Genomic DNA, 24,123 nt, shown 5'->3' on the forward strand with positions numbered 1-24,123 from the left:
TTACATGTAAAGCTCGCCGCCATCTTGTTGTTGGATTTGTAGTAATCTGTAATTATTTGGCGCTTAATTGCTTTTACAGGCGATCCGATCTTGAGTAGAAATCGTCCCTAAAAGAACTCTTTTACAATGGGGTGTGATGGTGGTACGATTCCAAAACGCGATGAACTTGTTCGGATGAAGAAAAAGCCAGAACAAGTTGAAAAGAACTACGAGTTGAACGCAAAATGGTTCCATTGTGCTTTGAGTCAGGCCGAGTTACAGAGTCCGATTGTATGTTGTGAGCTGGGCAACTTGTACAACAAAGAAGCAGTGCTAGAATACTTGCTAGACAAGTCCTCTGTCACATCAGATATCGCCAGCCACATCAGGAGCCTTAAAGATGTGAAGGAGCTCAAACTGACCAACAACCCTGCCTTCGAAAAGAAGTCCACAGAGCAAGCCGATAGTTATAAAGATTTCCAGGCGTGTCGCTTCATCTGCCCAGTTGTCGGCATTGAAATGAACGGCAGATACAAGTTTTGCTTCCTGTGGAAATGCGGCTGTGTGTTTTCTGAGCGAGCGTTGAAGGAAGTTCCGTCCACCGTTTGCAACAAATGTGGCAAATCTTTCTCAAACGAAGACATTGTTGTCATAAACGGGAGTGAAGAAGAAGTGGGTAACATGAGGGCCAAGATGGAGGAAAGACGCCAGAAAACAAAGCTGGAGAAGAAATCTAAGAAGACAAAGATCTCTGAGACTTCAACTTCGACAAATGGGGAGTCTTCATCCGGGAGCAGTCTGAATGGTGAGAGTTGTAAGGATGGCCCAGAAAAGCCTGCAAAGCGAGCTAAAACAGAGCACATGCCCTCCACAAGTGGAGCGCACATCTAGTGACGTGAAGGTATCAGGGGCAAAAATCAATGGAGCAGTTTCGACAAAAGGAAAGCTTTCAGAACTGTCAAAACACAAGACTGTGGCCGAAGACCCCAAGGCGAGCAAAGTTTTCAAATCACTTTTCTCATCAAGCCACAAAGACAGACCTAAACACCTCCAGTCAAATTGGGTGACATACCATTCCTATCATATTTAGGTCAATGGGCTTCATATAGAGTAGGCGGAAACTGGCTTGATGCCGAGGAGGTTATTTTTTGAGGGGGGGCTGGGGGAGGGACAGCTTTTAGTCATTTGCATATGAAAAGTTACCCCAAATTAGCCTCCACTGAAGGCTGGGTCCAGTTCAATCTTAGAGTAACAAACTAGCCTTTTGCATGGGCAAGCAGGCATGCACCAATAACTATTGGTAAAAGACTTTCCTGTTACCCAGGCAACCCTTATATCATAAATAGTAATAAGTTTTCATTACAGCAAAAGTGAAGATTGGTAGATTATTACCAATTATTGTTGATTGGATGTGAGGTTAATATCTTTCCCTGTTCAGCTAAACTGAGGTTAAGATAATTTGGTATATGTCAAAGTTGTAAACAAGGCTGTTCCCAAACCTACTGACTTGCAGCAGATAACATCAACAGACATATGTGGCTTTCTCATAGCAAATTAGAGCAATCAAGCAGCATCTTTTTAGCTGTTGCACTATTTATGTGTTTTTAGCAAATCTCCAGGATTGACAGAGATCCACTGTTTTTTTTTTTTAAAATGTCTCCGGTTTTCCATTTAGTTCAGTTTGGCAAGATTGTTGCTTCTCCCTCTGGGGTACATGTAGATGCCACCCATTTTGGGTTTTGTTTTTCATGTTTTTCAAAAACTTGTTGAAATAATACTACTCCCATTTACAACAACTATTTTTTTTACCTTAGAGTGTGGTGTATTGGTACAATCCAGAGTATCAAATTGTAAGCTTCTTCCACTATTTGTCTGGAGAGTTGTTATTACTATTAGCTTTACATCTGTCACTTGTTCGTTGACTGAATTATTAATTCTGTATAATGTATTGGTCGCACTGAGTTTCCAATAAATCAGAATTTGGTTAGAGTTGTGTTGTTTTGATAACTACTTTTGACCTTGTTTTTTGGTATTTTGGTCCATAAAGCCTGATGATTTGGATGAAAAAAGTTTCATGTATTTTAAAGCCAGTAGAGTATTTTATTTAATGCTACCAGGTATATGACATCAAAATTAGTTGCCATCATGAGTCAAAAGAGGTTGCCATAGAAAACTACTTGGTATCAGCAAAACAGACATTTTTTAAAAAAAAATGTCCATTGCATTCAGAGCCACCTTACTTTTCATAAATTTTAGGTAGCTCTGAATCCCTTTTGTCAGATTTTTTTATGAATTGGATTAAATGTCTGGGATCCAAGAAAAATAGTAATAAAAGCAGTTACTGTTTTTAAGTAATAAGTTAGGCTCAAAAGGTCAAAAATTGGGTAGATTTGACCTTAATTAGTGTTGTCATGACAACAATTTTTGACATCACACCTTTCTAGAGATCACAATTTGTTCATCGGCAAAACCTATTCAAATTTGTGATCAAAGTTTTTTGGCAACATAACTGGTGTGCCATGGATGGGAAGGTCCAAAGTATTACACCAGAGATGTTCACATGAAGGCTGAATTAGTTGAGAGCTTGCAAAGGATTGTGGGGAGTGAATTGACCTGGCTGACAATCATTTTGCTCTCATAGTTCTTTTCTCCACCCAGGAATATAAATCAATAGTAAATAGGGACTTACCAGTGAACTGTCTGGGCAACCTGGCAAAATGGCCGTGACTAGAATGGATACTCCAAAATCAGAAATGCGCTGGGAGACTGGAACCTATTCTGCATTTTGTGCTGAAACTAACCGCTAGCAAACGGGAGTGGAACTAACCGCAAGCAAAATGCTGAGGATAATCTGCAATGGATTAGCATCCCATCCAGGGGGAGTAGCAACCCTCCTAGTCGCCTTATGCTACGGAAACCGGGACTACTCCCACCAGTTCTAGAACGCTAAGCTCGTTTGAGACTGGAAAAATGGGCGTGCCCAAAATATTTGCCCAGCCCAGTTAGAACAGGCTGCTTAACACATTACAACAAAAACAGTATGGTATAATGAGCGTAAATGGCAGCGAAACTCCTCTTTGAACTGGACAACTTTTATACAAGGTACTCTATTTGGTTTGAAAACGGCAATTTTGCGTTTCTTTCTGAACAAAACGTTTCGTAGGTTTAATTTTCCCAATTTCATGTGAATAGAGACTAGAAAGGAAATATAGAGCTAGGGGTGTGGGCATACAAGCTGACTAAGATCGCATTTGAAAGAGAAAGCCTTAACAGTTTATTTTTTTTTTATTTTTACATGTTGCCGCTTCCGCTCCCCACCCCTTATCAATGTTGAAACACTCAGAACTAATACACGACTACGTTTTGCCATTACCAGAGGAGGTGTCACACGCATTCGAAAGTAATTGACGTTCTTGAAAGTAAATTTGGCGAGGCTGGTAGCGCATGGACTTTAAATAACTGAAGCAAGAGCATACTTGCCGTTTACAACGAAATATATGAGGTAGTCTTGCCACATTGTTTATGTGAAAAGGTAAAATGAGAACATACTGTACACGAAGCACTAGCACAGTTTGGCGAATACCTCACACCGTTTGGTTCGATGTCGCACGCATACAAACGAAATTTCCTGGTATATGTATGATATCTTTAATGTCTGTTTACTATACAGAGTGATAGAATCTTGATTGTATTTAGTAAGTTTTATTATTATTCAAATTTGTAACTATTCTGATTTGTATCATCATCATCTTAATTGAAAATAAGTGTAAACTTCATTTATTCTATGTATACAATATTCACTATTTTTAAAGATCACGTTGTTTGTGGTAGTATTTTATGTACAATTTCGTATACCCAACATAAGTTTAGTTATTTATCTTTCCTTTCTATATATTTTACAACTGGTAATCGTCAGTTAAGGTAAATTCATTTCTATTTGTATTTAGTTCAAACCATTTAAACCACTAAAAAACATTTAAAACGCCAACCAGATACAGTAAAAACCCGCGTATAAGAACCTGCTTTTTTAGAGTTTGGCAAAACAGGTTCTTATATTTTGGGGTACTTACTGGCATTTTTTAGCTTCCCTGTGCAATTCTTGATCTCTAAAGACATCCTTTTTGATAAAATACAGTTATTGTATTATAAATAAAATAGTTTAACCCCACATATAAGAACCTTTTGGGGTATTGAGGAAGCAAATTTCTGCCAGGAGGTTCTTAATTTCTAGGTTCTTATACGCGGGTTTTTACTGTACTAAAAAAAACTCCAAATTTCCATATAAAAATGATTTTCTCACTACACCTTCGTGCATCATTTACAAAACGTAAATCACATCCAATGTTCTAAGTGCTCACAGCACATCAAAAAATGCCTAGAAATGATTTGATACAAAACAATAGCCTGCGTGCAGCCATCTCCTGCAGGCAGAACAAACGACTTCAATAAAACTCGGGTCTATAAAGTCATTACCTTGAAATCATACTTAGTGAACATTATCTACACGGGTGGTATATTACCTCCGTTTATACCGTTACACGTAATTTGGCTTCCAAAAATCAAAACACAATCGAGAAATTTATCCTTTTAAAAGGGCAACCATATCCCCATATAAACAGGCCCTAAAAAGACAAACACAATGGTCCTATATCTTTGCAATTAAGGGAGTAAGGTTTTACACCCTTTTTTCCAAATTGTCACATCACCAAAAACAAAACTGTATATAGTGCTATCTATTTTAAGTTCTATTATATCTCGGATCAGATGATGATTGATCCAATCAATGTTGACTTGTAACTCCGCTTGCACGGCGTGAGACTGATATTTTGTTTTACTCGGTTTTCAAAGCCACACTTCATTCCACGATTAGTTCTCTCCTTCGTCGTATGTGGCTATCCAGATGCTTGGCCTGTTCCATGAAATCCGCCTCCCACACAAGTGTGTAACCAAACTCGGAGTTGGGCTTTTTCCACTCACATCCATGCCTCTCAATGAACCCCATACCCCCGGTCAACACAAGTGAAGTGGACTTAGTCGACGCAGAGCCTCGTGTGTCCGCCAGACAGCGCACAGCGGACACGTGACGGTGGAGGAGGGTCAAAGGCTTTCGCGTTGTAGGGTCTACGAGTACCACGTGACCAGTGCCCAGTCCCACCCATAGGGTCTTGTGTGACAAGAGAAGGCTGACAACGCGTGTTTCGCGTAAGTTACCAGTATACCCGCTGTCCCTAAGAATTGTCAGACAGTCAACAGAACCAAGCAGCTTGGCTTTAGAAAAGTCCCAGCACTCAACCACTGGACTGTCTCGAGTTGAGATCCAAACAGACGTGGAGCCCACAGCGATGTTCAAAACAAGTCCCTTGGCTCTGTCCTCTACGGACCAACGACGCTCTATCTCGATATTCACGTTGTCCTTGATTCTGAGCACGACTACTTCGTTACCGCATCCACAGAACAACCTCTTCTTGCCAACAGCCATGCAGGCCAAGGGGTGCGCTCTACAATCCTCACAGGGGGTACCCTCGATCTTGCTGTGACACAAGTCAAAAAACCTGGGCTTGGCATCTTCTGTCTTGACACAATGGGTGTCATAGACAGCTAACTGGCCATTAGCAAGTCCTGCCAGTACAACATCCACGTCCACATTGTAGTGCCTCAGACAGAGAACCGCGTCAGGAAGCCGGGGCAGAGAGAACTGGCACTTGTGGTTCCACGCGTCAAACACCCAGATCCTACCGGACTGTGTGCCAGCCAAGACAATGTCGCTATTCACTGCTGCGATACTCTTTACTCGTCTGTCTCGGATGAATGTACCCGTGCAGCCCTGGGGAACAAAGCACAAAAAGGTTTAGTCGAAATGCTTTTTAGTCGCAAACGTGCACGAGATTTACTTCTATTGATCTTCATCTATGCACAGGAAGTAACTTCAAGATGAAGAACAATTGTTACTCCGTTGGTAGCAAAAAGGTGATTTATTCCGAAGGTTGTGGGTTCGAATCCCACCGAGCTTAAAAAATATTTTTTCTGCCTCATGTGATCCCCCCACATTTCCTATTACCTTACAAAAGTTAACACTCAGTACCAAATTCACTGGTTTATTTTAGCACTAAAATTGCCACAGAGTTAATTATCTAATTTTGCGTCACCAAATAATGTTATTTTGCAATATAAATATTTCTGCAACAAAACCCACATATAAAAAACAACTTTCATCAGAAATCCGTGTATTCAAAACCATCTGTTAAAACTCAATATCACTAGGGTATGGTAGCGGTTTGTAGCTGTGCTTTGTCATTGGAATCTTTTCAGGTCAGAGTTGAAAACAAATACTCTCCTTTTCTTTTGGTTCTAAGAAATTCTCACGCCATCAAAGAGTAATAATTTGTTCCTTCAAAATGTTAGGGCAACTTGACAAAAGGCTGGGAGTGAGGGGGGGGGGGGGGGGAACCCACGATGAGCAAGAATCCTTTCCAGGGGACCGAAACCAAGGTAAGTGTAAACTTATTTACCTCGACTCCCATGTCTGACAGGTCGACAATGGTGACTTGTCCACTGAGATCATCTGACTGTCCACTGCCCACCCACACCTCCAGTTTAGGTGTGTCCTTTTCAGTGAAGTGACGGACAGTCATGCACTCGACTGTCTGTCCCTTAGACACGGCGATATCACGCTTCAAACAGATCAGCTCAGGGTGACACAAGCGCGAGTAAGCCTGTCAGAAAGAACACGAAACGTTTAGAGGTGGGAGAGTCTTGAGCCTTTGTAACCAATTTTCTACCTCTTCCTCACCAATAAGGTGAAAGTTCATATTTAATGCAAACAAGAAATACTGTAGCTAAAGAAGGTTGATCAGCATTGACCTTTTTTACTGGCTACTACGTAGACTAATAAAGATCATCAATTACGGACAAACAGAAATTCCAGAAACAATCAGTCGAAAAGGCTCTACAAGTCTGTAACAAGTGCTATTAAAAATCCCAAATTCTCGCTAAAGAAACGTAGGTGGCTGCACGCGTTATCAGTTAACGACAGGAACAACATATACAGAAAAGAGCAGCATGGACACAGCAGGAAAGCGGCTTTTCAAACTGACAAGATGACAGGGTTCAAAATAGCAGCCGGCTGTCGGGGTAGCCGACACTTTCAAGACACTTGCCGCTACTTTTCACCAAAGAAATAGAAAACATCAGCCTTAATCGACCAACTAAATCAAAGTCGAGAATAAACATTCAATCAGACAATAAAGCAACACAGGGCAGAAAGTGCGACCACTGATCGCTAAAGCGACCACAATTTTGGCGACAAACTCTGGTTTTACTTTTAGTCGCCAATTGCACTTTCTGTGTTAAGATGAATAACAGGCCGCCCCACCTTCTCAGGTATTGTGTCCCTCCAGAAAATTATATTAAAGATCATTTCTTCTCAAACATTCAAAATAAGAAAAGAAGTCACATTGCTCCAATCCATTCTTTTGCATTGCCGTAAAAATGACACCGGAAACATATGGCCGACGGGAAACGCCCCAGAATGCATCTGGTACATCATGATGCAGATGGAGGTAAATGCATAGCTCTCTAACAGCCGGAAAAAATGAGCCTTGACAAAAAGAGCCGACAAATTCAGGCTAAAAACGAAAATTTTATTTTGAACCCTGAAGATGAAAAGAATATATCATAAAACTCCTAATTACATTTATTCGTTTATGGGCTAAGGCCAGTTTTTTCTGTCTTTTTCTCATAAAGATTGTATTGGACCTCTTTTACCTGGATATTAAATATTGCACTTGTTGCCACTAGAACTGTCTGGTTGCTTAACAGTGGCGTAGCACAAGAGATTGTTATTATTGTTGTGTTTTTTTTTAAAGAAAAAAATTTACTTCACCTGTTCAGCTGTAACTCTTCTATGCGGTTGAGGCTCAAGAGCATGCGCAATAAGATCCGCAAGGTCAGGCCACGGAGGGCAGTCTGATGACGTAATAGGGTCCAGCGCTCGTCCTTTCAACACAGCCGCGTCCAGCTCGTGCCGGAAGCGCAAGTCTTCAAACGGTTTGGTTCCGCCGGTCACCAGCTCATAAAGGAACATGCCAAACGAGTACATATCAACTTCCATGTTGTAGGCGATGTCGCCTCGGGCAATTTCGGGTGCTCGATAGCCTGGCGTACCCTCAGTGGCGGTCAAGCCGCAGCGAGTGGCGTACCGGGCGATGCCGTAATCAGAGATCTTGGCGTTGATGAGGTTGGCGAGGGAAAGGGAGAAGATAAGGATGTTATGGGGTTTGAGATCACGGTACACAATCATGTGATGGTGCAAGAACGCTAAACCTTCTGCAACCTAAAGAAAAGAAGTACAAATTTGTGAGCTCAGATTTTGAGGCCACTCGTTGAGAAATGGCTAAATAATTTTACAACTATGTCTGCATGTGTTCGTCAACTTAAGGCATGCTTTTGAGCGTAACATTACGACTCTGTGCAACTTTGGCTTCGTATATCTCCATCTTTTCAACAGTACTCTTTATCTCATATTTATATGCAGTCAGGGGAACACTGATCATTAATTCACGTAGAGATAAAGAGTTTTCGTGAAGATGATTTTTTCAGTCAACAATGACACGAGCATGCTCAGTCATCCCGGTATCTGGGAGACCATGTTCGAATTTTTCTTTGTTCCATGCTCGTGTCATTGTTGAAAAAAAAACATCTTCATTATTTATCACCGAGCTTAAAATTGACCATCTTGTTTTTTACTACAAAGAGTTTCATGTAATCAGAACGTGGCAGTTACGTCTGCATGACGTCACAGAGCTACGTCACGTTACTTAGCAACACTGAAGAAAATCACAGGCTTGGTCTATTACAGATAACGAGGCTCGCTCGTCCCGTTGGCTTGTAATAGAATTTAAAAGGATTGGAAGTTGCTTCTGCGCACCTGTAAGGCGATTCTGTGTTGAATTCCTCTGCTCAGCGCCTGCCCGCTGTTTAGAAGCGTGCTCAGTGATCCCAGCGGAGCCAACTCCATTATCAGAGCCCACGGTTTCACGCATGCGCCCACCATAGAAATAATGCTCAGATGACGTAGCTTTCGTAAGAACATGACTTCCTGGCGCAGTAAGGTGTGAGGATTGCACTCACTTCCGGAATGAAACACCTGTACGAAAACAAAACGGCCTACTATTAGCTTAGTAAATAAAGAAAAAATAATAATTTGTAAGCTCGTTAGCGAAAAAAAGATGTATAAATCATCATGCCATGAGCGTGGTATAAGGAAAATCTGAGTCCCCGACGGGAATCGAACCCATGGCCTCCCAAACACACGACGGGCGCTCTTTCCACTGAGCTACGGAGAGTCTCTTGGTGAACCAGGCCATTTACTAAGTTTAAACGTGACACGCATCCGACATACTGCTAGGATCAGCAATGTCGAGAGAGTACTGTATGGCGATAGATAAAGAAAAGATAGTAAATTAATATTTTTTTTTTCTTTCAAGGTGAACACATAGCGAGTTCCGAAATTTAACTGAAGCACCACAATCACAAACCTTAGCGGCAACGGACTTTCCATGATAACAGGCCCTGTACACTGCTCCATAGCTGCCGTCTCCAAGCAACGAGGTACGCGTGACATTGAGAACCAATTTACTCTCCTCAATTCTGAACTGTTCGCCGACATCTTCCATGATCACATCAGGCGCTATCTGTCGCAGGGACACCAGCAGTTTCGTGTTGGGACACATGATGTATTCATTGTCACTCGCCTTAGCTATGGTGTCAAGGGGGAAGGTGTGAGCATCGTCTCCCTTGCACACTGGACAGACGGCCTGCTTCCTGACAAGAGGTTGCCCTTCCTGTGGATCCACTCCACCTAAACAGAAGAGATTCACATGTCATTACAAACACAGCCTGGTACCCATTGTATCTGTGAGCTGATATCAGGAGTACACGCTGCTTTTGGGAGCGAAGACAGAATAGTCCAGGGATCATTAGCGTGCAAAATTTTATGGTACACGGTAGTGCACGGCGTATGCTATATCTGCAGCTGGACCGGAGGGAATGAGCCGCGTTCAGCGGCAGAAATGGATCCTATAAGTCCCACTCCTGCCTGGCTCGTGAAAAAAGCTTTGCAGTGGGGAAAACAGTTAAAAAGGAACAACACGGAGATGGAGAGTGAGCCAAGCTGAGAAAACACTGCTCGTTCTTTACCCATTACATAGCCTGTTCGCAGACTAACAGCGATTCTTGCCCAGGAAGCACATACAGTACGTAATTTCACAAGGGACTTTCCACAAGAGAGATTTCATCGACATAGTAGTGTAGATGCTGGTAATTTACTATGCAAGTAGTGATCTGAAACACTTACACAAGTCTGGAAACCATTCCTCTAGCAGTGTATCCAAATGATCCACCACATGAGCTAGAATTCTAGCTCCATGCTTTGTACTAGGCGTTGTAATCACCACGGTGTCTGCACTGGGATTGGTCAAACCGTGTGAGATTACAAAGAATGCTTGCTCTGTCCAGAAGACAAAAATCCCTTCGTTCCACTGTTGGACTTGTGGTTCACGAGGGCTCTCCAGTTGAGCTCTGTGGTCCATGTATAAGTTCACCACAAACGTTTGCACCCGGGTTATGAGACGAGGCCACAGACTGGGCGGTAGATAAGCCAGGCTGTACACACGGTTCACAAACACGTTACGTCCCGGGTTTGGGATCTTGATCGAGGGCTGTTTGTTGCTGAGCAAAGATGGTAAAAGATACTTGTCGTCTCTCAGCGGGAGTGCAATACAGTAGTGTCCGAGTAGCCTGTAAAGCAAGAAAAACTTCACTCGCACCAAGTTCAAACTGGCACAATTAAAAACAGAACGCTAACGACCTAGTCTAACTACGCTGCGCTTGAAATGTGTTTGCCAGGTGATGAGCTGAACACATTCACATGGCGGGTAAGAAGGATGCCAAACCTGTGGAACATAAGGACACCCGAAAGAGTGATATTGGATTCTACTGACATATAGATTACAGGGCCATAACGAGACTTTTGCCATAGACGAGGCAAGAATTTGTTGGGGGTTCTGGGGGCAAACCCTCCAGAAACATTTTTAAAATCTAGAAGCTCCGAAACTCTTTTAGAGACGTTTTTCATGACGCATTTCTTGAGAAAACTCAATCTTGTTCAACTGCGCATTATTGCGCATATTGGGCAAAAATCTAGACGAGGCAAGTGCCTCGTCTTGCCTCTTGCTAGTTACGGCCCTGGATTAGATCGATTATAAAAGAAAGCTCACGCATGCATTCACTTATGGGAGGTGGCGGCAATGACGCTTTTAAGCGACTGTGTCACGGCTAAGTTAATTTCATGTTCTCAAATTTTGCCATAAATGTTTGCAAAGAAATTAATTCTATGATTCTAAATGACAAAACTATAGCTTCCTTGCAGCCAAATGTGTCTTCCGGGCGTAATAATTAAAAGTTACGAGCAGAAAAGATTAACTTTGAAAACTGTTCCGACGGACCATTTTTCAAAAACCCATATCCCAATCCGTTTCAACTTAGTCAATTTTGGCTATCTGTACATGTACCTTCTTTTGCATTTGGTGTGTTATTTAAATATTCCTTCACTGTTTTAAGAGGTTATTCTATATATTTAAACGAATTTGATGGTCATTTCCTAGGTTTGGCTAAAATCTGTGACACAATCCCTTTAACTTTTATCTGTAAATTGACTCATGATGCCTAGTTTATAGAAAAGAACGGAAACCAATAAATTTATCAACAGAAGGCACCAGTAGTTGCGACAGACATCTTACTTTAATATCTGTGGCATGAGATCTGAAGTCAGGTTGACTACACCACTTCCATCACGGACCAATTTCTCAAGTTCCTCCAATCCAAGGATGCCATTGCTGTTCTTACTGTCCTTCCTTGTCGTCAAATGAGCAAACAAATGGAAAACCCACTTGGGATCAACAAATAGGAGATCGTTCAACTGGCACGCTGGATCATCCACATGGATGAGTACTCCTAAAGGAAAACAACAGAACAAATATATGATGGGATGGACCCTTATTGAAGTTATGTACATGTACCTCTGGACGTTTTCAGTAGAGAAGTACACATTTTAGACATTTACGAGCAATAATGTAATTTTATGAGGCACAAACAGTAGAAAATTGATATCACAGTATAAGAAGTCATTGCCATTTTCGAGATGGCTGCTGTAGGAGGTTTAATAACAAAAATCTGTGGCTGTGGGACACAAATTCTGGATCAGAAAGCAGCTCTAGCAAGGTCTAACATGAATGGATCGCTGCTCTTTGAGAGAACAACCGAACATACAACAGGAACAATGTTCCTAGCCCTAACAAGCAATAATAAGCTGCTAAACTATTGAAAAACTCCCTGTTATAGAGTGAGAGATGGTCGTTATAGTGGAGGGTTGACTGTATGTCATGCAACATGAAGTTGAAGTTAAACTAATGATTCACAGAAGGACATGCAGTAAGGGTACCTTACCTGCTTCACTCATGAACCTAATGGCTTGTTCAACCTCAGTATCATCCATGAGTATTTCATTATCTAGGATGAGCTTTCGGATGTTGGCCATTCTCAGGATTCTTGGTGACTCCTGTCCTTTGGTGAGTACATGATGCATGATCAGCTCCTGTAGACGTACAAAGTTCTGTGGCACTCTAGGACCAACCAATGAATGACCTTTGCACTTGCATCTTGTAATCAACTGCATGATCCGGTGGCGGAGCGATTTCACTCCCGAGGTCTCTTGAGTGCAGTCGAGGACCACATGGCTCTTGACCTGGGGGAAGCCAGCACCAGCACACATGCTAAGGGCTCTTACCTTGATCTCCTCGAGTAAACCAGTGACCTGGTCCTTCGGCACCTTATCCTTATGTGTACCCACAAGCATGATGGATGCCTCTGGTGCACAGGCATGAATGTTGAGGAGCCAGGGTTTGAGAGCATCTATCTCGCTGGTGCCTTTGCTTACATCATAGACTGCCAGAAACAATGTCCTTGATGACAGGAGGCACTGATAAGCACTGTACAAGTCATTACGTCCTTTGAGATCCCATGTGCTGATGACATAGTTCACGCTCTTGCGGTGGCACACCTTGCACTCGGCTTTGGTGTCTCTGACACACCATTCTCTCATCATAACATCGTGGTGTGGTCCTGTAGCAACGTCTTCCTGCAGCTGGTTCAGCAAGGTTGTCTTTCCGCATCCTGCCTGACCAACAGCAACTAGCTTCATGCGATAGTAAGGCACAGAATTCTTGAGCCTGGAGTGCAAGAATCCTATGAGCTCCTGGGCTCTGCTTTCCAGAATGGCTGAATCCAGATCAAGCTTGAGACCATACAGCTGCAGGTCCCATAGACTGGACAAACCTCCCATCTCATCTGGCAAGTGCGTGATACCAGTGTTGCGACTCAAGTTAAGGGAAGTCAGGGATTTCAACTCACCGATTCTATTTGGTACTTGCTTCAGACAGTTGTCGCTCAAATTCAGTCTTTCCAAGTGTGCCCAACTCTCTACACCCTCCAAGGAGAGCTTTTTTATCTTGTTATCAGCTAGAACAAGCTCTTTCAGTTGCTGCGTAGACCAGGAAATGGGAGGAGGGATGTCCTCCAGATTATTACTGGAAAGGTCCAAAATTTTCACGTTGGGAAGTGTGAGAAGAAATCGAGGGATTGAAAATTGTTTCTTTGAAGATTTCTCTCCAAGATTATTCTTGTTCAACCGAACTGTCTTCAAATTTGTCAAGGAAGGGGCGACTGCTTCAGGCAATGTTGTCAGGCAATTGTTTGAAGCCAAAAGCATCTCCAGAGCAAAACATTTTGAAATGAATTCATGTGGAATCTCTGTGAGCTGGTTATTTGACAAGTCTAGCGTTTTCAGACGCGGCAGTTTCAAAGCAGTATCTGGCAGCTTCTTCATGTTATTGCCAACCACATAAAGGCTTGTTAAGGCTGGAAATAAAGGCCCAATCCACTCTGGAAAGCAGCTTTCCTCGTTGTGCGACAAATTCAAGTGCTCAAGCATGTCACTACTCCCCACAGACTTCGGTTGAGGACAGGACATCTTTATCTTGTTGTGTGACAAGTTTAGGACTTTTACCCTAGTCTGGATAAAGGCGTAAGGAAAACTCGAAAACTCATTGTGACTCAGATTCACATACGTTAGATCAGGCATTGCATCACTAAGTAATGACGGCGGAAAAGATGACAAGTGATTGTGACTCAGGTCGAGCTTCTCGACTTTTGCCAAATATGCAAGAAAGTGAGGAGATGCTTCTGCCAGTGCTTGCAGATTTGAGATGTTGTTGCTGGAAGCATCAATTAAACGCACTGTCGCATTTGCAGAGATGGCTCTGGTAGACTGCCTTCGCTTTCGTCTTGAAGCAAAGGACTCGAATGTCTTTGCACTTGTGCCTCTTCTGTCTGAACGCTCTGCACATTGGTCGAACAATCTCCCACTGTCATACTCACTACAAGCACTCATGGACCGTACTCTGTAACCTTGTTGCTGAACCTCCCAACTGTACACATAGCTACGATTAGGCATTTTAAACACACCGGGCAGCTGTACATCTTCTTCAGATTCTGTTATTCCACTAACCTGTTCAGGGTCAGTGCAGGGTAGTGGCGAGACTTTGCCAGTATAGCAAGAGGCTTCTAGGCTGGTAAAGGGAGGATTTATGTCACTGGCTGCACGCCTCTTCAACATTGGTCGCTGACGCTCAGGCAGGTGCTCTTCAAAGGATCGCCTGTGTGCACTCCTGGGTAAAATGACGCAGTTCCTGTCTGAGAAAGGAGACACAACACGAGGATCATGTGAGCTGTAAGGGAAGGCAGCTCCACTAATGCTACGAGCCCGTAATGGTGATTCCTCAGTTAACTCGGGACCATTCAAGTCAATGTCGGAGTCAGAGTCTGACTCATTGAGTGACTCAAGTTCAAGGACCACTGATGTATCTGTGTCAGAAGTGATGCTTGTGTCATCCTGCCATCCAAAGCTACCATCCAAAGACTTGTTTAAGGTTGATTCACTTCCTCTTCTTCTCAGGCGATTATTCAGTGTGGTTCTTAGTTGCGTCGTTCTTGCTGCATCGTCAAGGAATTCAGACCATCCAACACCAAGGACTGGTGGAGAGTACTTATTACCAGCCAGAGAAGGTGACATCCATTCCGGGAGCAAATCACCCAAATTAAGGTTACTGAATGCAATGATACCAGCTTCTTTATCATGGCCAAGATGCTGCAAAAGCAGTCCCACAATGTTACTATAACCCATCTCAAGAGAGAGCCTTAGTGCACTCTGAATGTCTGTAATTCCCTGAGTGAGAAGGAACTTGACCATTTCTTCCTTGCCATTCTGGCAAGCACGGCAAAGTGGTGTGTTCTCCCCATGACCGGCATTGACATCTGCACCCTTCTTTATCAGACAGTCGGCACCTTTAAGAAGGCCTCCAGCACATGCTGACAACAGCATGGATGTCTTCAGATTTCGTTCCCAACCGAGATACCGGATGCATTCGCTGGCCAGAAACACTAGCTCTGCTTCTTCAGCAAAGTTCTCCATTATGAAGAAAAGTCTTTCATGTGCACAGTTGTTTACCAAAATTGTACTCTTTCCCTCATCTATTTGAGCAATAACAAGCATAGCCACACAGCCTTCTGCTTGGACACCTCTATCGTCTGGAAACCGACACATGGCCTGGATGACGGCTGACACTGCCATTTGACAATGATCATCAGACAACAAGGGTGCCAGCACTTGAATAAGAATGCATCCTTTTTGTTGTATAGCAGGTTCTGACTCGTGTCTGGTCATTGCATTAAAAATGGTCTTCACACCACCATGATCTGCGCTTTCACAAACTAAGAGATCTGGAATTTCTTCTGCAGCAGTAAGCACACCTGAAATGTCATGCCAAGGACAATCCATTAATCATTTTTTAAACAAAATTAGTTTCTAAAAGATACTTATAAAATTATTTCTTTGAATCAAGTGACTCCACGAGTGTCCTTGAGGATTTGTTTTGTTTCTTTTAGGTTGGGGTCAGTACCATACATAAATGGCGATTCTAGTATTTTATTGGGTTTACATGAACATGGCCTAATAGTTAGAGCATCCAATTTGTGAACAGAAGTGAATGGGTTCGCTTCCCGTCTCGAATTCAGATTTTACTTTGTCCCACGCTCATGACAAAAGAAAACTAAATCTTTCTCATTAGATAAACATTATTTCTGGGGAAACAAAAACATTATTTCCTTGTGTTCAACTTTTTTTCTTTGAGCAACTTCCACTCCCCACTTCCACCCTCCAAGGCAGCTTGTAAACACCAAAAAAGACATATAAATACTCACCCAAAGCCTCTAATGAGATCTCTGCCAGGGACATCTGGTCTGGAAAGTTGCTCATGGCATTCAGAATCATGCTATGAATTCCCTCAACAGCACTTTGATGCCAGACAAGCTCAACATCTGTTGCCAAGCAAGCGATCAAGGCTATCGCTTCTTCTTGGACACCAATGTGATCTGCAAATCTACACAGTCAAAAAATTAACTTAATAAGACTTCTTTTTCTAATGTTTAATGTTACATGTATGAACGTTCTTTATAAAGAAAGCTATCATCTGTAGATGCATTCGTGAATGTTGCATTTAATAAAGCCACATAATCATGCATTGTTAGAACTGCTCAACAGCTATCTACATGCAGCCTTCACTTTCAACATTTTGTTATTAAATGAAACAAAAATTAAGTGTGCAAACAGGGATGTTTAAAAGCAGGGCTGCAAATAACAGTTGGTCATCAGATATTGGCCGACCAAAATTTACTCATGTCCGATGAAATCCCAAGTGTGGTCAGACATGATGTCTGGACATTTTTGTGATAGTAAATCATTTTATGGCAACAATGAATAAAGTTCAACTTTTGTTTGATAATGTCCGACCAAAATACATGTCCTTTCAAGTGAAAAAACTTATTTGCAGTCCTCAAAAGCTATCCAAGATTTGACTAAGGCATACTACAGGTTTCTGTCGTTGTTATAAAAACCATCAACTGTTTACCTTCGAGTACATCTGAAGACCAGCTCTAAAACTCCACAGTTAATCATGAGTTCCTTGTGACCACATCCTGACAATGACAATCCTCGGAGTGCTCTACAGCCCCACTGCTGAACCCCTGCTTCTCTTTGGTGTTGTTTCATTGCACGGACAATGTACAAGTACAATCCTTTGGATATTAGAGACTGAAAAATAAATGTTATGAAAGTAAACATCTGATGAATAACCACACGATAAAGGCTCCACTGCAAGAATTTTTCCCTCATGAGTTATTTTGCGCAACAAGCTGAAAATGGACTCTCCAGTTCTCATACAGTCATTTTCCATCTCATTTTATTGCTTGTTGACTGGCAAGATCTAACAGGAAACGATGAATTGCTTTGCATTCCATAGAGACTCCCAAGGCTATACAAAAATAGAAAAGATAAGTAAACACTTTGTCTTATTACCTCTCGCAGAGAGCTGGAGTTGTTGACAATGGATGCTAAGACTCTACATGCTGACTGGCAAAGCTCTGGGTCATCTATGTGTAACATCAAGGCAGCCATACAGCACCTATGTAATGGAATAGTGCTACCTGGTTCATCACCTATTTCATCCAACACATCAGGACAAACATCTATCAACTCTCGCAGGGCATGGCAGGCTGCATATAAGACTTCTGGTTTGTCACAAAGACTTGTCATGGCAGTAAATGCTTCTCGAGTCCAGCTGTAGTTCTGTAATCCTAAAGACAAGACCATAGATAACTCAATTGAAGGTGCATTACAGAGTAGTGACCATCACTATTTTATCTTTTTTTTAAAAAAAGAGTGCATAGTCCTCTGCCTTCTAGGGATTTAATTAACACTTAATTGGCTGGGCTATGAAAATGTACCAGTACAAGCCTTGAGAATATTTTTGTATGCAAAGTTTGTTTTTTGCAACTTACTAAAAGAAGGCATTGAATCTCCCGTGTGACCACCCCTCAAAAGTGATCACTTCCTGTAATACTTTCAAACTATCAAGTGTCGCAAGTTTTCAATACCCTCATTCAATGCCACAATTATGCCTTCAACCATGTTTACTCTCAAGTTAGATAACAAGCAGTATGTTTTTCTACCAAAGCTGAGAGAGGCAAACGTAACATATTACAGAATAGCAAGTGACAAAACTACAACCATTTTAGTAAAAATAGAGCCTACAGCTTCAATAATTTCCACTTTATAGTTATTTCCTATTTGCTCTATTCAGTTTTGAGAAAGGCAATACTGAATGCTTGCAGTTTATTTCACGCTAGGTACAGTTCACAAGAAATATTTTGGCTTGTGGCAGAGTACCTGCCCGGGGGAGGGGAGGGGCACACCCATATATGAGCTATATAGTATGTGCCGCTGTGAAGGGCATGGTTTTCAAGCAGTTTAGTCTGGGATAGGGTATAGAATTCAGAGAGTTTTGGTCTAGAGAAAGGTAGCATTTGCCGGACGACTGATCGGTGGTATGACGAATTAAGTCCAGAATAGGAATAGAAACTCAGAAGAGAAAGAGGCTTTCCTGAACGTAAATAAAATCTTCACAGCATCGTTGTTTACACATCATTTTCCATTAGAACACTGATAGTGATACAGTTCTAAAAAAAATGCAAGTCTGGGATAGGGTAGGGATTTTCGGTGTCTAGTCTAGTATAGGGGTGCAAAATCAGCTGAACATGGTCTGGTATAGGGTAAGGGTTTTAAATTCCCAGCAGCACACCCCCACCCAAAAATATACAGGATTCCCCCCCCCCCCCAGAGTACCTGCCTCTGCAACTTTGATTTGAATTTACAACGAAGTCTGTTACTTACTGTCTTGCAGCCTGTTCTCTAGTGCCTCAGTGAGAAGAGCTAAAGCAGTCAAGCCATTTTTCTGAACATCAACGGAATCTTTAAAATTCTGTAAAGCACGCAGAATAACAGCTAGGACCACACTCTGTTGAACTAAAATCTCTCTGTGAGGCTCAAAGGCTGCAAGAAGGACCAGAAGTCGGCATCCAGCTGCTTGCACTCCAGGGCAATCACAATGTTTCTTCATTGCTTCTAAGGCCACAATAAATGTTCTCCCACGAACAAGAGTACAACAGTTTTTGTTTGAAGATGCTAGAACACACATCAGCTGTATACCTTGCTCTTGAATCTCTCCTTTTAAATATAAAAGAAGAAAAAATAAATGAAGTAAAAGGGTATATACATAGAATGCAATGTATATGGGCGAAAAGGTAAGGTTCTGTAAAATTCCAAAAATAAGACCCCCCCCCCCTCTCCCCCCAAAAAGCCCCCTTAAATCTCAGATGCCAATATCCTTCCAGAAATAAGCCCTGCTGAGCTTGCAGCTTTTCCGAGTATAAGCTCCTATTGTAGGGCTTGTTACATTGTATGCAGATAGTTTATCTGGACGGATGATCTATCTGTTTGCCCCTATTTACAGCTATTTCGAGAAAGGTTGTCGGAAAAAAAAACATCAAAGTGCACGCGACAAGACCGAAAGGTGGTCTGGGTATTCACTGGAATTTTGCATATATTGGCCTAGAGGAAATTTACAAGTTTGTATTTTTGCACGTGGAGAATTTGTTTCTCTTCTCAGGAGGCCTATATCTGTCAGGGCTTCTGAAATTTCGCACGGTCGCGGAGCCGCGAAATTCAGGTATATCCGCGAAATCCCGCGAAATTGACAAAAACATATGAAATACCGCGAAATTCGCTAGAAATTCGACCAAATACATGTCAGTTCAACATATTTGAAACTTATCTTGGCTGTTGGAGCTGTTTACTTTGCCATAAACGTGCAAATTTATCTTGAAATTTCGTCAATGCCACGAGTAAACATCACACCAAACTACCAGGCGTTCTTAGATTGATGTTGCAAAAACCTGGGGACTGGTGGCAAAGAAGACTTTTCGTTGACACTACACGAAGTGAAAGAAAACTGCTGTCTGTAGTAATGCAGGCACACGTTTAATCGTACACGAATGAAGACACAAGAATGTTTTGATTTCACAGATGGATTTAAACCTTTTATCTGGAACAATCTTACCTTGGAAACTGCAAAGCAACACAAGAGAGCAAAATGGAGAAAATAAGTTTATTGCATTACTGTTTTCGGCTCTGAATTGCAGCTGAAAAAGGAGGTTAACCGGCCAAGCATATTTTCGGTAAAGCTATAAGCTTATTGGTTTTTCTTTCCACTTGAAACAAGTACAGTTGCCTTCAGAACTGTGTTGGATGAACTTTTGTGGTTTTTTCTTGCCCTGAATTTGACATCCTTCCAATATTTTTGTCAGGAATCTTTCTTTTTTCTTTCTTGTTTGCTTGTCAACGAAAATTTGCCCCGAAAATTTCCGCGAAAATCCCGCGAAATTGGCCGTTTTCTCCGCGAATTTGTCTCTTCAAATCTCGTGAAATTTCACTTTTTTTCCCGCGAATTATCAGAAGCCCTGATCTGTAGCTTTACTTTTACTGTCGCATGTCTTTGAGTGAGGAAAAATTCTTCTGAACTTCAGAGGGTCTAAACGTACCTTGTTTCTACATGTCTGAAAAGAAAGAAAACCTGAAAATTGCGCTTATTTTGTTGTTATATCTCATTAGTATTTAACACGTGCAGTAGCTCAATATGTCTACCCATACTACAGTAAAAACCCGCGTGTAAGAACCTGCTTTTTTAGAGTTTGGCAAAACAGGTTCTTATATTTTGGGGTACTTACTGGCATTTTTTAGCTTCCCTGTGCAATTCTTGATCTCTAAAGACATCCTTTTTGATAAAATACAGTTATTGTATTATAAATAAAATAGTTTAACCCCACATATAAGAACCTTTTGGGGTATTGAGGAAGCAAATTTCTGCCAGGAGGTTCTTCATTTCTAGGTTCTTACACGCGGGTTTTTACTGTACCTTTAGGGATTGGCTTGTGCAGTTTTGTGCTTTTTTCCGACAACGTTTCTCGAAATAGCTGTATACACAGACGAATTATCAGACAAACTAAAAAATGCTTGCCTAATTAAAATGCAAGTTTGTCCAGACGGATCATCCGTCTCTAGTATAAATCAAGCCAATTATAATATTATTACGTGACTGTATTACATCTATGCCAACTATCCTGAATACAGATGGAATCTCCGGGTCTCCCCTATGGGTCATTAACTCTCCCAGATACCAAGGAGAATGCTTGAAATATGTGTTTTTGTTTTCATATTTGACATGCTCTAATTTTTACTCCATTTGGGGGTCGATAAGAGGTACCTTTATAATGCAGAATTGGCTATCTCCCAGATTTTATTTTTTTTAATAGGAGGCATCTCTGGTATTATTTCTAGCAGAAAATGAAAGGTCATCGTATCTTTAAGGATGGAAGCATGAAAAATAACTTTATATTGCTAAGGTTTCAAACACAGTCCTATATATAAAGACAAAAAGGATCTTATATAATTAATTATATGTTTGTAGACACAATATAGAAAACATATTTTACTGCAAGTTCTGTTAAGTTGTTGAGAGCAGAATATAAGCTTTATTGTAAAGGCGTATGTCAGGTTAATCTTTTAAACAAACCCTTGGATAATAATCCGACTTCTACTGTTTGTTTTCAAAGAAAACGAGGAACACAAACAATAACTGACTCACCTGATTTAGCGTGTCTCTCCATAATTTCCACCACCATGCGATATTTTTTTCGCGAATTTTTCACGTCCATGTTAATAAAATTCTCTTGAGCTGACGGATCGTCAGACAGCAATTGCGTTAAAGCTTCGAACGCAGGAATATAAAATTCCTCGTCCTCACCAAAATGGCTCATGGCAGAAAGAACTGCATCTACAGCTGCACAATCGAGAGCATCGCTTCTTGTCCTTGCAGTTGTACAAAGCGCAGACAATAACTTACAGCCTACAACTTGGCACATTTTGTCAGCAAACCTTTCCATCATTTGCAGAATAAATCGTTGAGTGTTTTTATCCTGCAGTTCAGTTCTAACTTTCGAGCTGAGCTCCATAAGTCTGGAGAGCACATAACACCCGTGAAGCTGAATATTGTAGTTAGTTTTATAATCACGCATTGAGGTCAGGACTGTACAGTGAGCTTGCTCCGTTTCAAGAGCGTCTGGATCGGCATCAACTTCTTCATCGTCTAAACCGTCGGCCAGTAAACTCATACAGCTCTCCACTTGACCTTCGTTAGAATTATTCTTGATGCAGCGAAGTAGCTTAAGCAATTCTTGAACATTTTCCTGGCCTGGTTCGTCTTCCAAGGCCATCGGAGAATTCGTTCCGTTCAAACTGTCGAGCAGTCGGAAGCTTTGCTCGCAATCAGGATAGATTAGGTCCATTTGAAATTCTCTTGAAACATAAAACTCTCTTAGAAATTACCGCTTTCTTTCTTCCTCGGCAGACAAGACCAATTTGCGTGAAGGAATATTCTGGAAGGCATCAATGTCAGGAATTCGTTCATAAAGCTAGAGAGAAATCCTTGCATAACATTACAATGCTGTCAGGCCATTATCAGCTTACCGTTCAACTGGTTCGAAACCGCTCTCAACATGAGGTAAACTGATCTCTCATCAAATCGATCAAAAATATACACATACACGTCAAACATGTGATACATGCATGATCCAGTACGTGACCAGCCTTTCTTCTATAGAGCGATCGCTTTTGAATCAAGTCTCGGACTCTTCCAGACGACCCAGACCGCAAATTTGTCACGGTTTCGTTAACTGCTTCCTGCCTCCGACGCCCACATGATTATGAAACCGGCCCTGGATAGCCAGATTAATATTGCTCTTCGTCTGCAATGTATAGTGTATACAAGTATCTGAAGTGTTTATGCTAGAAAATAAAGAGGATGGAAGGCAAAACGAATATTAACATGTCCACACGACGTGTTCCATGATCCACTCGTTCGTTCTTCGATAGTGACGTCACACGATATCTTCGGGAAACGAAACTGTTACGAAAAACACATCACTTATCCGATTTCACTCCGAGGGAGCCAGTCACAACCGAAACTGATGATCGGGACCAGTTTCTAACCAAACTGAATCATCGCCAAAAAGGCAGCACCTGGTTATTTTACTATTCTGGAAAGGGGAATTTCCCTATCCAACCAGACTGGTCTTATGACTGCCTTATGGCGACTAGTCGGCATTCCGGAAGAAGGAATTTTATCACAGTTATCATGTTTGCCATGTTCAGAATGATTTAAAAAAGAAAGAGAAGAAAAGTTTTAAACTGTAAAGAAAAGAGAGGAAGAGAAGCCTATTTTCTTTTTTCTCTTTTCTCGACTTCCATCGTTTTACTTTCCACTTTGCCCTCAGTTTCAACCCTTGAAAAGCACTATAAAATTGATTTTTTTAAACCTAATATTCTTCGGTACTATCCAATAAGATTTTTTCTTGTATTGCTGAGGCTACGTTTACACGGACACGGTTATCAATCGATACGGTTTCATGACCTCAAAACCGCATCGAAAACGACACGGTTTCGAAGTGTTTACACGGAGCCTATATAACAATTTTCGACTGTTTTCGAATGTGATTGTATAAGCAAGCGCTGCTCTCTATGCGTGTTTCACCATGTTTACCCTTCGCAAGCCAGCCAGTTCGTGCCAAAATACATGGCCGTTTTCAAATCGATGCGGTTTCGCCATTTTTGATCGTTTACACGACAACGAAACCGTATCGTTTTGAAAACGCTCCACTTTTGACAGCGTTTTCAAAACGACCCGGTTACAGTAGTGGTCTCGATCGGTGCCGTGTAAACGAAAGGCGTAACCGCATCGCTTTCGATACAGTTACAAATGAAACCGTGTCCGTGTAAACGTAGCCTGAATGCTCAAAAAAAATTTCCAAGTGTATAACAAACACCAAATATAATCACATTATAATTATTGGTAAAGAAATAGATTTGAAATGTTCACGGTAGAGCGGTACGTTTTTGTAAGTTAAAAGGTTCCGCATGCTATCTGTGGGCTCCTGCTGAATGATATTTTTAGTCTTGGACTTTAGAGTCCGTGAAGACATGTGCATATTCCGCGCGATTTTCGCAGGAAATAAAATATTTTT

The 24,123-nt window shown here is 41.6% G+C and overlaps 2 protein-coding genes across 2 annotated transcripts; one reads left to right on the forward strand and one right to left on the reverse strand.

The window, feature by feature from the left end:
• The first annotated feature begins 2 nt into the window (after nucleotides 1–2).
• On the forward strand, nucleotides 3–1,968 carry LOC144643611 (replication termination factor 2-like). The gene is given in 2 exon segments (XM_078502917.1): nucleotides 3–861; nucleotides 863–1,968. Coding segments are annotated over 2 exon segments (942 nt in total). The 5' UTR covers nucleotides 3–126; the 3' UTR covers nucleotides 1,070–1,968.
• Nucleotides 1,969–3,665: 1,697 nt separating this feature from the next.
• LOC144643602 (leucine-rich repeat serine/threonine-protein kinase 2-like) lies at nucleotides 3,666–22,966 on the reverse strand. Its single transcript, XM_078502905.1, has 13 exons — nucleotides 21,690–22,966; nucleotides 18,881–19,213; nucleotides 17,507–17,784; nucleotides 17,061–17,242; nucleotides 16,354–16,532; nucleotides 12,484–15,903; nucleotides 11,778–11,991; nucleotides 10,334–10,776; nucleotides 9,516–9,838; nucleotides 8,906–9,124; nucleotides 7,862–8,311; nucleotides 6,489–6,692; nucleotides 3,666–5,803 (listed from the first exon to the last, which is right to left on the reverse strand). Exons 1-13 carry the CDS (start codon nucleotides 22,387–22,389, stop codon nucleotides 4,835–4,837), a joined length of 7,914 nt encoding a protein of 2,637 aa, XP_078359031.1. The 5' UTR covers nucleotides 22,390–22,966; the 3' UTR covers nucleotides 3,666–4,834.
• Nucleotides 22,967–24,123: the final 1,157 nt, after the last annotated feature.

This window comes from Oculina patagonica, chromosome 2 (assembly GCF_052425735.1).
Source record: "Oculina patagonica isolate OP01 chromosome 2, crgOcupat, whole genome shotgun sequence".
Taxonomy (NCBI): Eukaryota; Metazoa; Cnidaria; class Anthozoa; order Scleractinia; family Oculinidae; genus Oculina; species Oculina patagonica.